Genomic DNA, 15,068 nt, shown 5'->3' with positions numbered 1-15,068 from the left:
CTTTGAGGGGTGGCCCAGAAAGGCAAAGAGGTGGAGAAGGTACAGGGGGCTGCCCCCTCCCCTCAACCCCGTGGCTTTTGGGGCCATATCAGACTTTTCTCCTGGCCACAGCCTTGATGGGTGGTTCCCTCCACAGCTTACACCAGCTCAACCCCCTGGATGTTCATCTCTTCTTGGTCATGATTCTGCCAGCCTGTGGGCCTCACCAGCTTCTTTGCAGGGCTGGGCATCCCCTCTCCTTCCCTGGCCCAGGGCTCAGGGCCAGGGGGCCTCAGCCTGCTCTTCCCTGCCCCCATCACCAACTCGTGCTTCTCTGGCTACTTCCCTAGGGTCTCACACACATCTCCTGCCTGTTGGCTCTTCTTGGGTTTCAAGGACCTCCTGATCAGGCAGTATGGACCCCAGGGTCTGCTGAGCCCCAAGGCATGGAGTGAAGGGGAAAGACAGGTGTGCACTTAAAAGGGGCTTGCACAAATAGAACCATGGGGGTGGGGGGGTGGTTTTGACCACAACCCTTGGCATGTGAGATCTTAGTTCTCTGGCCAGGGATCAAACCCACATCCCCTGCACTGGAAACTCGGAGTCTTAACCACGGAAACTCGGAGTCTTAACCACGGCACCACCAGGGAAGTCCCAGAACTGCAGATTTTAACTGCATACACACACAGCCAGCCACCCACTGGCAACACTGGCCACCCTCTCCTCCAGTGGATCTGATGTGGGCGTGGTCACTGCCACCCTCTCCTCCAATGAATCTGGTGGGGGAGTAGTCACTGTAGCCACCTCTCCCATGAGTACCCACTGGTCTAGGTTCTCCTCTCAGAATCGGAGCAGAGCTCCCTACAGCGCAGGATGCTACGTTCTTTTTGGAAGCCCCCTGGAAAAAGGAGAGAAGAGACTCTTTCCTTCCCTCAAGTCCAGGCGGTCCTGCAGGTCACCCTCTCACCTGCCCAGGGATTCTGTACCACTCCCTGGGATCGCCAGGCCTGTTATTCACCCGCCCCCCAGATGTCTTGAGAGTCTGATTGGGCCCTCAGACAGAGGCCTGCAGCCCTGGGGCTGGCATTCAGTACAAAGCAGACACCCTGGGAAGCCCTGAGTGGGCCTAGCTCATGTGGTATGTGCATTTCTTCATCCTCTGGGCCGATCCCATAGGAAATCTGGGCAAATTCCCACCGACCTCCTCTTGGGAAACTCCTGTTAAAATATAATTTTCAAATATGTTAAAAAATGACTCAGACAAATATAGCATGAACATGTAACAAAGATTTATTACACTTCAAGGAGGAAACGAGTGTTGAGCAAAGCTGGTTCACAGACTATTTTGAGAAGCTGGGAAATGTTAGAATAAGATGGTGATATTAGATACAAAACTGGTGGATGAAGTTTTGTTCTGTATGGGATGGAAACCTGCAAGTTAATAAGTAACTTCAGTGTCTGGGCTCTAACTGAATAATAAATATCAAAGTCAAACACGGGTTCATTCCCCAAGATTAGGGATTGCCAGATTTTTCCTCCAAAGGCCCAGGCATGCAGGTTTTGGTCACAATTATTCTTGTAGCACAAAAGCAGCCACAGGCAATGAGGAAACCAGTGGGGATGGTGTATTCCAGTAAAACTGTCGACTTAAAAAACAGTCACAAACTAAAAGACTCTTGGCCCAGAGAGTCAGGTTGGTGTGGGCCTCCAGCATATGACATTTTCACACCACAGGTCTCAAGCTCAAGTAGGAAATAGTCCTTCCCAGGAAGTGGTGAGGGAAGCTCCAGATTTCCTTGGGGGCTCCACAGCTGTGGTCCAGACCTGAAGAAGTATCTAGGGAGCTGTTACAGCTCCAGTAGCCAATCTGAGACCCTGGCCCCTGTTGCTTTGACTGCTGAGGTAGGACTTTTATTCTAAGCTGTAGTCTGCAAATATCAACCAACCAGAACCGACTCACACACTTATCCTTTTGAGTTCCTCTCACAGCTATGTTGACTCAAAACAAAAATACACAACCCAGAAGTTGGAAGTTATGTGGGGTTTTTTTTTTTTTTTTCTGCCCCACGTGGCTTGTAGGATCCTAGTTCCCCAACTGGGGATTGAATTGGCCCTCAGCATGACAGTGCTGAGTCCTGACCACTGGATAGCCATGGAATTCCCGAGTGAGTTCTATTTTATTGGGGATCCTACTGAGGACAATAGCCTGGGAGACAGCCTTTCAGATCACTGTGAGGAACTGCTCCAAAGAGGTAAGATAGGAGCCAGGATATATAGGAGCTTTCTTGTTTTGTTTTTGTTTTTTTTTTGCTGAAAAACACAACACATGTAGTCAAGTATCAAAAGATCGCTCCTTTGATTGCTGAAAGAAATATCAATAACCTCAGATATGCAGATGACATCACCCTTATGGCAGAAAGTGAAGAGGAACTAAAAAGCCTCTTGATGAAAGTGAAAGAGGAGAGTGAAAAAGTTGGCTTAAAGCTCAACATTCAGAAAACGAAGATGATGGTATCTGGTCTCATCACTTCATGGGAAATAGATGGGGAAGCAGTGGAAACAGTGTCAGACTTTATTTTTTTGGGTTCCAAAATCACTGCAGATGGTGATTGCAGCCATGAAATTAAAAGATACTTACTCCTTGGAAGAAAAGTTATGACCAACCTAGATAGCATATTCAAAAGCAGAGACATTACTTTGCCAACAAAGGTCCATCTAGTCAAGGCTATGGTTTTTCCAGTGGTCATGTATGGATGTGAGAGTTGGACTGTGAAGAAAGCTGAGCGCCAAAGAATTGATGCTTTTGAACTGTAGTGTTGGAGAAGACTTGAGAGTCCGTTGGACTGCAAGGAGATCCAACCAGTCCATTCTGAAGGAGATCAGCCCTGGGTGTTCTTTGGAAGGCATGATGGTACAGCTGAAACTCCAGTACTTTGGCCACCTCATGAGAAGAGTTGACTCATTGGAAAAGACCATGATGCTGGGAGGGATTGGTGGCAGGAGGAGAAGGGAATGACAGAGGATGAGATGGCTGGATGGCATCACCGACTCTATGGGCATGAGTTTGAGTGAACTCCAGGAGATGGTGATGGACAGGGAGGCCTGGCGTGCTACGATTCATGGGGTCACAGAGAGTCGGACATGACATGACTGAATGACTGAACTGAACTGAATCACAAAAGACAGACACTCAAGGATTTCAGTGCTTTTCTTGGGAATATGCAAGAATGTGGGCTCACTGAAATGATTTCTAGATATGCATCCGAACTCTCTAGGGCCAGCATCCTGTTTTTCTCCATCCTGAACTCCCCTCAGGGAGCACTGTCAGGGGCTGGTAACTAGATAGTGGGCAACCATTCTTTGTTTACTGAAATGGCAGACATTTTTTTTTTTGTCCCCACCTGTTTACACCTGCTTCCTCCCTAGCCCTCCCTGCCCTAACAAGAAACTCACTAGGCTACAAGCCCACCTGGAAAGTCAGTTGACAACCGGCCAGGGGTCTTGTAGCCCTTCGCGTGGGCACCGGGATTTTTTTCATATACAACAGTCTAGCCCAGGAGAGGTTTCTTCCATCCCTTTGGGTCACACCTGCCCACTACCACAAGGCTTCCTTCTCCATTCAAGAGCCTGTTGCTGTGTACTCCAAGGACACATTTCCAAAGAGGGATAAAGGAACAAAGAGAGCAGAGGGAAATACACCGCTGGCTTCCCGCTTGGCTTAGACAGGATGTCTGAGAACTGAAAGAGCACCCCTCAGCGTTCCCACCGAGCGCCAAGGCGCGCCAGGGCCCGCAGGTGAGCGGAGAGGAGCTTCTAAACTCACGCATGCGCAGAGCCACCAGCACCCCTGGAGGCTTCTCACGCCTGCGCAGGATCCTCCAGACCGATAGGGGGCAAAGGGCCGATCCTCACACGGGTTTGGCACTGCCGGCATAATCCGGAAGCAGCCGCTAACCCGGAAGTGGTCGTTTGGTAGGGCTCTGCAGGCGGTGGTGGCTGCTGCAGGGGTTTAGGAGGTGGCCGCGACGCTAGGATGAACGCCCCTCCCGCCTTCGAGTCGTTCTTGCTCTTCGAGGGCGAGAAGAAGTAAGTGGAACCAGCCTGGGTCAGGGACGGGGAGAGGGTCGCGGGCCCTCGACTGTCTGCGCCCTCAGATTCTGGGGCTTTTCTGCCGGGAGACAGAAGCAACTTTTGCTCGAGCGTCTACTCGCCGAATGCTCCACACCCGTTTCTGCCAAACTTAACACAGTCCTGGGCGGTGGTGAGCCGCCCCATTTTGTAGACGAGGAAACCAAGGCTCAGAAAGGTTAAGTAACTCCCCCAGGCGCACAGAAATTAGCCGATCTGTATTCGAACCCAGGGTTTCTGGCTCCAAAGTCTTTCCACCCGGCACCGTTATCCTCTTTGCTGCATACGGAGGACAGTCTGATGGCTGTCAGACTCACACCGGATCTTCATTCGCCGGTGTAAAATCTCCAGTGATTCCTCATTGTCTGCTGGTGAAGGAAAGTGCAGTCCAGTGCTCACATAGCCTGCCTGGGGATCCCCCACTTAACAACTCTCTGTCTTTGGGCAAGTGACTTAATCTGCCTGAGAACCACTTTCCTCATCCAATAAATGGGCTTATTAGTGTATTAAATCACAGGATTTTCTCTTAGGGGAGGTTAAATTAGGTAATTTATGTGAAGTGCTTAGTCTAGGATTCAGCACAAAGAAGACCCTTTTTTTGCTTTGTTTTGTTTTTTCTCCACGCTGCGGTGGCATGGGGGATCTTTCCCGACCAGGGATGGAACCCGCATCCCCTGCAGTGGAAGCGGGGTCTCTTGACCACTGGACTGCCAGGAAAGTCCCTCCAGAAGACCATCTTAAATTCTGGCTTTTCTTTCTCTTAACTGCCTGGTCTTAACTGCAAGTCTCTGCAGTCTAGCCCGTAGCCCTTTGCCAGCCACTTCAGTCTCCCCTGAGAGCAGTGGTTCTCAACCTGGGGGGCCACTTTGTCCCGCCAGGGGACTTTGGCAGTTTCTGCAAACTTTTCTGGTCTCTAGTGGGTAAAGGCCAGGGCTACTGCTAATACCCTACAGTGTACCAGACATCCCCCTACAAAAAATTTTCTGGCCTAAAATATCAGTGGTGCCGAAGTTGAGAAGCTCTGCTCTGAGAAGAAGAGATAATTCAGAGTAGGTGAGGGTCCCACGGTTCCAGGTGTGGCTGGGTTTGGGCTTCTCTGAGTCAGAGAGGTTTGTATGGAATGAAGAGATGGGCAAGGGCTCTCAGGAGAAGGTAGGGCCTAAGCTTGCCTTGGAGGACGGGGTTTAGACTCCAGGGAGGAAACCCCCCGTCCCCAATCTGTTGCCTCTGCCTCTTCCTAGGATCACCATTAACAAGGACACCAAAGTACCCAATGCCTGTTTGTTCACCATCAACAAGGAGGACCACACGCTAGGAAACATCATTAAATCGTAAGTTCCAAGTCAGTGGCTTTTGGGGATTGTGTTTTTTAAAATATTTATTTACTTGGCTGCACCGGGTCTTGCGCTCCCTACATTGGGAGCATGGAGTCTCAGCCACGGGATGACCAGTGAAGTTCTGGGAGTTATGTTTGATGGGCTTTTTGAGAGGCCAAGCATAAGTTCCAGAAGACATTCTCGAGGCTCTCTGAGCTCCAGAAAGTCCTGGGAGCTGGCTGTGGGAATTCACAGATCCCAGTTCCTTTTCTTCCAAATGACGGTGACCCCATATCTGGTCTTGCAGCCATTTCTCTGTGTTGGCTCAGTTATCCGACTAAAGAAAGTAAATGCACAGTGAGCCACAGAAAAGGAGGCGCACTTGAGGCTCTGTGCTCATGAGACGCCGTCAGGGTTGGCCGCCCTGTCACAAATAGTGACGTCAGTCACACCTGGCATTCCAAGATATACGTGCCAGAGATTGACAGTAGAATAAGGGAAGCAGGTGGGAGAGGGACTCTGGTCATCCGGTGTCCTGGTGGTTACCTGACGCCTGGTATTTGCACCAGTAAGTCCTGGCCCAGTAGGTGGCCAGCAGTGGGATTGCCACTCTGGCTCAGGAACTTGTCCTCTCGCTGCTGGAAAACGCTGTCAGTGAAGCCAAGCCTTTCCCAGGTGTGCACGTTTGAGGCCGCAGGCAGGAGCCTGTTTATCTCCTGGTGTGAGTTAGGGGTCGGGGTTGCCCACCTTCTGTCTGGATGACTCCCGCCCAGCACCACACCAGGGGTGCACCCAGGCTGTCTCTGGGGTCCTGCTGCAGCCCCCCCCCGCCCATGTGAGCCCAGTGTGCCCTCCTATGCCAGGCCCCCCCTCCTTCGGTGTGCACACTTTTTATCAAGCATTTTATTTACTTTTGGCTGTGCTGGGTCTTCATTGCTGCGCAGGCTACTCTCCAGTTGTGGTGTGAGGGCTTCTCGTTGCACTGGCTTCTCTTGTTGCAGAGCACAGGCAGCCTGGGCTTCAGTGGCTGCGGCACGTGGGCTTGGTCGTTGCGGCTCCGGGCTCTGACTGGCTCCATAGTTGTGGCGCACGGGCTTAGTTACCTGCTAAGTTGCATGTGTTGTCTTCCTGATCCAGGGATCGAATCCTTGTCTTTGGCGTTGGCAGGCAGATTCTTTACTGCTGAGCCACCAGGGGAGTCCTCACACTTGACAGGAGGAAGCCTCCCGGTGCTCAGGGCACAGGCTTCACAACCTCACGGAGTGGGACCCCGTGTGCGCGGACGGCAGCTGCCACCGCGTTGCCCAGAGGGTTTCCATTTCTGTTTCATTAAGTGCTCAGAGCCTAGGGCCTTCTCCACCTGCTGCCTTTATTTACTCTGCCAGATGCTCTTTGGGGGCTGGGAATGGGGCTTTTTTTTTTTGGTTTACTGGACGCTGGCTGGATTTTTCCTGCTTTGGGAGGTTTCTTTGGGGCTTTTGCAGGCTCCCTGACATCCCCTGAGGGCAGAGCTGGCAGGAAACCCTGTTCCCTAGGAAGGGTCATTGACCCTCGTGCCTGTAGGTGTGTGTATGGGAGGAGTCCCCACCGGCTCTGTCGTCTTCAGGTGTCTGTTTAACTCAAGATTTTTGCGGGGGCTGCAGTGGGGGTGTGTGACCGCAACACAAACTCTTAAAGGTCAGGAGTAGCTGCGTGTGCTTTCAGGCCACAAGCCAACAGGGAGACCTTTGGTTAGAAGGCCACAAAGGGGCCAGAGCCCCAAGTGTACTCTGCTCAGCACCCTGCCTCCCTCACCATGCCCGTCCATGTCTCAGGCAGCTCCTAAAGGACCCACAGGTGCTGTTTGCTGGCTACAAAGTCCCGCACCCCTTGGAGCACAAGATCATCATCCGGGTGCAGACCACGCCGGACTACAGCCCCCAGGAGGCCTTCACCAACGCCATCACCGACCTTATCAGCGAGCTGTCCCTGCTGGAAGAGCGCTTCCGGGTGAGGTGCCTCTGTAGGGGGGATGGGGGGCGGTCCCCGCAAACACCAGCCTGTATGCCCTCACCCAGGATGGCCCCTGGGGGATTGCCTCTGATTTATTGGGGGAGCGGAGAAGGGAGTGATGACCAAGCAGGGACGTCCGCCACAGCATCCACCAAGTGTGGACTGAGGGGTTACAGAGCTGAGGCCTGGAACCTGCGCTCTGCATCCGGGGGTGGGACCTCCCCTGGTGCCCTGGGTCTTCTCGTGGGAGTGAGGGGCCCGCGGCCTGGGCTGGCCCTCCAAACCTCTTCCTGGTGGTGCCAGCCCCTGTGGTCCGTCTGTCCAGGGTGCAGCTCACTGTACCCTGGGGGTTCCATCATCAAGAAGCCCCAGTGGGTGTGGCCACACTTGTTTACTCAGGGGTCTTCAAAGTCTAGGCATAATTGAGAGTGAGAAAGAGCCACGGCTTCCGGAGCCACCAGGAAGCACCTCTGCCCCCCGACTCCCTCCTGCCCTGGGCAACAGGACCTGGGCTGCGGGGGAATGATGGCGTGGGTGGGCTGGCTCCAGGGTCCCTGGGGCACCTGCCCAGCACCCAGAATGTTTGGGGCCCCAGCTTGCTGCTTCTGTTAGCTCATGGCTGCACTCTGGGGAGGGGCACAGTGGCGGTTTCCTGGTGGCCCTTGGTCAGGGAGGCTGGGGCTGAGTCTCCAACATCCTTGCTCCCCGACAGGTGGCCATCAAAGACAAGCAGGAAGGCATCGAGTAGCTGGCTGCTCCGGGCCCTTCTCCAGGTGGACGAGAGCACTTCCTCCAGCCATGGGCCTCCTTGTAGAGTCCAGTGAGCTCCCCCCCCCCGCCCCCCCAGACACTGATGTGTCCTGTACATAGAGAGTTGGTTTTATTTTCCTAATAAAGCGTGACCAGAAATGACCCAGCTGTGGGCTGAGCAGAGATGACCTCAAGGCAAAAGGACCGTCAGTTCAGTGGAGGTAGAGGACCTGTTCCGACACCATTTAGGGGCCTTGTTTCAGAGTGGACCGGCCCACAGACCCGATCTCTGTCTTGAGAAGGTGGCAGGAGCTAACTCATTCTAACAAACCCTGGGAACCTGGGGCTGCCAGGCGCTATCTGAAGCAGAAGGGAACCGAAAACCTATGTGCTTCCAGGAGTCTCTGCTCTGGAAGCCTTGGCAGCAGGGCTGGCCAGCTGGCCTCACTCAGCGCAGGAATGGGGCCCACAGAGAGCTCTCCCCGGGCTTCTCTTACAAAGTAGCGTTTTAATAAAAAAAAAAACACTCACAGACATAAAGATCCCGTCACTACCCCCAAAGCTGAATAAGTTAAGTTGTGTCCCTGCTGCCCTGTGACGGAGGCGGGCCCGTGCGCTCAGGGCTCGCCCCTTCTCCAGATGGCGACAATGTTGGAGTCAGTCAGCGCAGTGAGGTAGGTAAAGGCGGGGTTGGCCACCACCGTGTTCACCATCGTCTTGGTCACCGTCTGGCCCATTGCCTGGGGCTGGGGCCACTTAAGGATCTGGGGGGAAGAGAGAGGGGGCTGAACAGCTGCTTCTGCTTCCTGAGCAGGGCCCCTGGGCAGCACCAGCCCCCTGCGTGCCTACCTGCGTGGGGGCCTGCGGGGCGGTCTGTGGTGGGGAGCGCTGCGCCAGGAGGGGCCTGACGTCATAGATCCACACGCTGCCCTGCTCATCCCCGCAGAGCACAAGCCCCTTGTCTGTCAGGACAGGAATGGAGCCTCAGGTGGGGCAGAACTTGGGGGGCAGCCGGGGGCAGGGAAGGAAGGTGGGCCACTCACCAGGACAGGTGCTGAGGGAGAAGTAGGCCAGGATGGTGGGCGACCACTGCAGCCAAGCCAGGACTACCACAGCCACTGTGGGCTGGCTGCCCCGACCCTGCCACGTCTGGCTCCAGCTCCACAGGCAGATGGTGCCCAGGCTGCTCCCCTTGGAGGCTGACGGGAGAAGGAAGAGCTGTGCCTGTTGGGGGGTGCCTCTCCAGACATTTCCTGGTCCGTGCTGAGGGCCCCCTCAGAAACCCTTGGACCTAAACCCCGCCCACAGAGAAATCACCCCAGAAGGCCTGGCCAGGGCCCAGTGGGGTCCCAAGAAGCCAGACTGTCCCTGGAGCTGGGCTCACTCACCCACGACATCCTCATTCACGAACGCCAGCCCATCCACTCTCTGTCCGGATACCTTGGAGCCCTCGGAGAAGACGAACTCGACTTCACACACCCTGTGGGGCAGCAGAAGATGCTGGTCAGCCCGGAAGGCTGCAGAAAGAGAGACACATCAAAGCTGGGCGCTCGTTCAGATCCCTGCCGGGCACTTCCTCAGGACCCCCGGTCCATCCAAGCCCTGAAGGGGGAGCCAGCGGGTGGGGGTGGGGTGGGGTGCGGCCAGGAAGGGCTCGGAAGCCAGGCCGTGCCTCGGGCTGAGTGAGGTAAGCAGTGCGCTGGCCAAGGGGCAGGGGTTTGCTCTGACCCCGAGGGCAGTGTGCAGAGTGGCAGCTGAGAGCGTGGGGTCACACTGCTTGGAGCGGCTCCCAGCAGAGTCTGAGATCCACGAAAGGCAGCCAAGTACCAACCCCAAGAGGCAGACGCGTCTGAGATGCGGGGAAGACGTCACAGGACTTGGGGAGGAGGCAGACGTGGGTGGGCGGGGGGGAGGAGGCGGGGCCACCAACACCTGTCTGGACCACTGCCTGGTGGCAGTTGGTCTGTGCTGAGATGTCGTTCTAGTTTTCCCCTGCTACCTGCCCTCAAATTCTCCCCAGGCTATTCCCTGTACTTAGGTTAAAATTCAGTACCTCACCAGGGACCGCAGGGCTGGTGTCCCCTGGCCCAGCCACCTCGCCTTTGCCTTCCCTCCGGTTTCCCAAGCTCTGACCAGACCTCCCTGGTCAGCCAGCTTGCCCTGCCACTGCCCTTTGCACTTCCCTCTGTGTGAAGACCCTCCCTCCGTCTGCCCACCTGACCCTTGGGGTCCATGAAGAGCATAGGCCTGAGGACCTGTCCATCTGCCACCAGTCACCTCAGAGTCCCCTGAGCCTCCCTGCCCCTCTCAGAGCGCCTTACTTGTGTGATTTTAATGCCTGTCTCCTCCACCAGGCTCTGGGACCCTCGAGGGCAGGGCTTCCCTCCCGAGCACTGCCTCAGCTCTCCCAGGGTCCAAGAGCCACAAGCCTCAACCTGGCCTTCCCGGGGCCTCATCCCAGCCCAGACACCATCCCCCTTGCCCTCCACTAGCCCTGGGGTGTGAGTTATTGTCCCCACTTCGCAGATGAAATCATGCTGGACAAGGGAAGGTCCCACAGCTGGCGAGTGGTAGGATCTGGGCAGTGATGAGGTGATCACAGCCTGGGGTGCTGGAAAGTGGTCTTTCCTCGAGAGATGAGCAGGAGGTGCGGACACCCCAGCTCTGCAAATAGGGCCCTGGAAACTGCCTCTGGGCTCCCCAGGGCGAGGGGCATAGTGCAGGCACTACCCCTGACAGGTGTGCCTGGGGTCAGACCCTCGGACCTGCAGCTGCTCGGCTCTGAGGACGGGCTTTCGGGGCATCCCCTGCCCGTGCTCACCTCTTCTTCTGGGGCTGGTCCAGCCGCACGTCCCAGCAGCAGCAGCCGCCCTCACAGCCGGCCAGCAGGTAGGCGTCCGGGCAGGGGGGAACAGGGCAGAGGCGCAGGGGGGTGGAGGTGGTATCCAGTGTGAGCAGGTGGCTGCCAGCAGGTGAGAGGTGGGAGGGCGTGAGGCCGCAGACTCGGGTGTGCCCACCCCCCATCCCGGGCTGCCCTGCCTCGCAGCATCACCTGGCCTGGAATTCGTAGTCCTGGTTGGGTGTCCCGATGTCCCAGAGGATGATGCGCTTGTCGTAGGAGGCCGCTGGCGAGGGGATGGGAAGGAGACAGGTGTCTCTAAGAAGGCCCCGCTGCCTCCTGCAGGCTGCATCCCAGGTGGAGACCAGGCTCCCAAGGCCAGCCCCTCCAAGGCAGGGAGGGAGGGAGGGCCACAACTGGAGACAGGACTCCCGGGGCCCCGTCCTTATCCTGCTCGAACCTAACATGCCCCACACCAGGCAGCTACGGCTCAGATATCACCTCACCACATCCAGAGGGCTGGGGTACCCACCCAGATCGCAGACACTGCCCTGGCTCTGAGAAACCTCCAAGGCTGCAGGGCGGGTTGGGGGAACAAGACAGAATCCGAAGCCGGGTCAGGTGTCTCTGAAGCCTCATGCTTCCTACCACAGTCTGAGCTGACCTTGGCAGCTGGTGTGAGGCCCGCCCTGGGGAGGAGCCCTGAGGTGCCAGGCTGCAGGACACGGGTACTGGGGGAGCCCTGGGGGGTGTGGGAGGAAGGTCTTACTGAAGAGGTGGGTCTCGTGGGTGGGGCTGAAGCAGAGGGTGGCAATGGCCTTCCTGTGGCCCCGGATGAGCCCACAGCAGAAGCCGGCCTGCACGTGCAGCAGCCGGACCAGCCCACGCAGGCCCGCGGCCGCCAACACGTTCCAGCGCTTCTTGTGGCCGGTCTGTGTGACCACCGTCAGGGCGGTCCAGGCCACGGAGAAGAACTCCTGGGCGGGGAGGGGAGCAGTCACGGAGGGGCAGAGCCACCTCGGAACCGCGGTCCAGCACCAAAGACAAGGGCCACCTGCTGAGCAGGCGGCCGAGTCTGGCCCCTCGACCTCCACACTTCTGCCCCCAGGAGCCAAGGCTCTGCCACCACCCCGCAGGAGCCAGGCGCTGGCACTCACCTCACCAGGCACCTTGTACTTGTGTAGTACAATGCCCGTCTGGCAGTCGATCACACACACGGCCTCCCCACCACACGTGGCCACGGTCTGCGACGCGGCCCCTGCCTGCCCTGTTTGGGAGCTCAGTCTGGTGAAAACGTTTTCAGTTGTCTACGGCAGTTGCTCCTCCTGACCTGGATGACGCTTTAAGCTCTCTGTCCCTCCCTGCTCCCCACCCTCCCAGGTAGCCCCTGAAAGTGGCATTCCCAGGGCCCCTGCCCCCGAAGGGTATACCCTCATCCCAGGCTGGCTCGAAGGCGCAGGCCCAGAGCTGGGTTTTCAGGTCGCTGGGGCTGTTGTTCTTGCTGTGGCACTGCAGGAAGTGCAGGGGCTCCAGCTGCAGGACAGGGGTGGGGACAGAGGGCGGTCACGGCTGCCCCAGCCCTCTCTCCCACCTTGCGCCTCCCTGCCACCGTGCAGGGCTCACCTGGCTGCTGTCAGAGCCCACAAGGCTGCCCTCCACCGGCGCCAACAGGGAGGTGCACATCCGCTTCTGGGGAGAGAGGCTGAGTAGGGTATCACCTGGCCGCCTCAAGGCCACCGGCCTGGCCTGTGGAGGAGAGGGCAGGGGCAGGCTGAGGCATGGTGACCAGGCACCCATCTGCCTAGGGCTTACCTCCTCCCTGTCACAGACTCAACTTCACCCTCCTGGGGTATGGGAGGCAAGAGGTACCAGGGTCAGAGAGAACCCACTCAAGCACAGGAGACCATCTCCTGGGCATATCTCAAGGTCCCCTGCTTCCCTAATGCCTCTTGAGGCAGGAAGAGCCAAGGCAGGCCCAGGGAGCCTGGGAGCCCCACTCACCCTGGGCTGCTGGGTAGCTGTGGCTTTGTGGGATCCCTCTGGCATGTCTGTCTCACGTGCGTGGGTTCCACCAGAGGCCACCAGCTCCTCAGAGATCATCCGCACCTGGGTGGGAGCAGGCCATCAGGAAGCCAGGCATAGTCCTAGGGCCTCAAGCCTCTCCCAGACAGCCAGTAAGAGCTGGGGAAGCGTCTTTCCAGCCCCCAGGCCACCTTCCCTGACCTGCCCTACTCCCCACGTCCTCTTGTGGCCAGCGACCTCCAGGGCGGCTTGGGCTGTGGGAGCCAGGGAGGAGGGAGCTGGCAGGGCCGATGGGCAGCACAGCAGCATGAGGGCATACCCGCCACTGGGTGAATTCGCTGAGCGACATGGGCCCGTAGCGGACGTTCCTGACAGCCGACTTCACAAAGTCTGCCTGGGCCTGTGCCTGCTCCTCTGGGCTCAGTGCGGCCATGAACTTCTTCCAGTGAGTTGCGACCTGGCACAAGAGGGACCAGGTTTAGGCTCAGGCCAGCCCAGCTCTCCTGGACCTTCTGTGGCGCCTCTGTCTCTAGGGATCAGAGGCGTCGCCCTCATCGCCTCTGGGAAGCCTCCAGGAACCACAGCCTTCTCGGCTGCACAAACCCAAGTGAGCCACAGGGAGAAACAGCCCCCGAAGGGAAAAGCTGGCCCAGCGCAGTGTCACCACGAAAGCGTCTCAACATCGCCTGCCTGCACAAGAACAAGAGGCCAAGCACCACAGCCAAGATCAGAGCCCTGGGTCAGGGTAGGGTCTCAGGGCCGCTGTGGCCCCTCTCGGAGTCCTCCAGATACCCCATTCTGCCACTCACTCAAGGCTCCCGAGCTCCGGGGACTCCTCCCCGTTCCTCACCCTGGTGGTCAGCTCCCGGTTCAGGCTCTCTGCCTTAGAGCGAGTGGTGGAAGCATCCTTGCCGTTGAACTTACGGAGCTCGGGCAGGAGGAAGGTGACTTTCAGGCTGTCACTGACCTGGGGGATGAGGAAGAGCGGCTCGGGGTTGTGCCCAGTCTGTGGCTCAGCCCCAGCCCATCGAGTGCCTGGGGCTGCTGCGGGCACCCACTTACTGTCAGGAAGGGGTTGCCCTCCAGGCTGAGCTCCTCGAGCTGCGGGAACTGGCAGAGGTGGGTGACGTCGCTCAGCTGGTTGTTGGCACAGTGGAGGACGTGCAGGTGGGGCAGGCCCAGGTCGGCGGGCAGCGTTTCCAGTTGGTTGTCGGAGAGGTCCAGCTCTTGCAGCTGCTTCAAGCGACCCAGGAGCGTGTGGTCCAAGTCCTCTGAGAGCAGATTCAGCCCTGACAGGCTGGGGAAAGGCGCAGACAGGGCCGGCTCAGGGGGCAGGCCCACCGACTTCCCACCCCATACCCACGTCAGCCCAGGTGCCTCCGATGGCTTTTCTCTTGATATTTCTTGTTGCCTGTGCAGTTGATCCCCAACATCGCCTCCATTGATAACTACTTTAGAACTTGAGGCAGCTGGCTACCTCCAAGAGGCTTTTTCCTGATCCTCTAGGTGGGGCTCTCTGAGCTCCCCTGTAACTCTCTCAACAGGTTGCTCCATATTCTTTCTACAAGACAGTCTCCCTAGCAGCCCAGGCCCTCTTCTGGGGCAACGCTGCTCCAGAACCCGCCCCCCGCCCCCGCCCCGCCCCGCCCCATCTCATAAGGCGAACACGGCGTGTCGCCCGAGTGTTTAAAGACTCGGGGTGATAACGGGGCCGGGAAGGGAGAGAGAAAGGATCCCAGGCTTTTTTCCGGTTGCCCGCCGACCCAGGCCCCGGTGGGACAGTGTGGCTTCGGCCCTTACTCCAAGCTCCGGATCTTCCCCAGCCGGTTGCTCTTGGGTCGCCCCCGTTGGATAAGCAGCCGCGTCGAGAGGGGGGCCATGGCGAGAAGGCGCCGTCCGCGTGTGCCCAAACCGCAGCACGGGAATCCGATGCTGGCGCCAGCGCTTGCCTCAGTCCAGGAGGTGGCGCCGCGCGAATCCGTCCGCGGCGGCGACCACCGGAAGGAAGCGTCCCCGCGAACCTCGCGCCCTGCGCACGGACT

General features: G+C 57.7%; 2 protein-coding genes across 3 annotated transcripts; one reads left to right on the top strand and one right to left on the bottom strand.

Annotated features, from left to right (window-relative positions):
- Positions 1–3,916: 3,916 nt before the first annotated feature.
- POLR2J (RNA polymerase II subunit J) lies at positions 3,917–8,327 on the top strand. The gene is made up of 4 exons (XM_027527607.1): positions 3,917–4,065; positions 5,349–5,438; positions 7,238–7,412; positions 8,128–8,327. The coding sequence occupies exons 1-4, from the start codon at positions 4,013–4,015 to the stop codon at positions 8,161–8,163; spliced, it is 354 nt and encodes a 117-aa protein (XP_027383408.1). The 5' UTR covers positions 3,917–4,012; the 3' UTR covers positions 8,164–8,327.
- Positions 8,328–8,653: 326 nt separating this feature from the next.
- Positions 8,654–15,033, bottom strand: LRWD1 (leucine rich repeats and WD repeat domain containing 1). 2 transcript variants are annotated; one of them, XM_027527598.1, is made up of 15 exons: positions 14,827–15,033; positions 14,089–14,323; positions 13,877–13,993; positions 13,346–13,483; positions 13,006–13,110; positions 12,628–12,750; positions 12,435–12,537; positions 12,162–12,271; positions 11,774–11,981; positions 11,218–11,290; positions 10,987–11,127; positions 9,554–9,645; positions 9,209–9,364; positions 9,015–9,127; positions 8,654–8,929 (listed from the first exon to the last, which is right to left on the bottom strand). In XM_027527598.1, the coding sequence occupies exons 1-15, from the start codon at positions 14,904–14,906 to the stop codon at positions 8,783–8,785; spliced, it is 1,941 nt and encodes a 646-aa protein (XP_027383399.1). In that variant the 5' UTR covers positions 14,907–15,033; the 3' UTR covers positions 8,654–8,782. The 2 variants fall into 2 exon arrangements, with proteins under 2 accessions (XP_027383399.1, XP_027383398.1); XM_027527597.1 differs by lacking the exon at positions 10,987–11,127 and having other exon boundaries at positions 14,827–15,019.
- Positions 15,034–15,068: the final 35 nt, after the last annotated feature.

The sequence above is a fragment of the Bos indicus x Bos taurus genome, chromosome 25 (genome assembly GCF_003369695.1).
Source record: "Bos indicus x Bos taurus breed Angus x Brahman F1 hybrid chromosome 25, Bos_hybrid_MaternalHap_v2.0, whole genome shotgun sequence".
In the NCBI taxonomy this organism is placed as follows: domain Eukaryota; kingdom Metazoa; phylum Chordata; class Mammalia; order Artiodactyla; family Bovidae; genus Bos; species Bos indicus x Bos taurus.
Note: the sequence above shows the minus strand (reverse complement) of the source record. Positions and strands in the feature narration are given on the sequence as shown.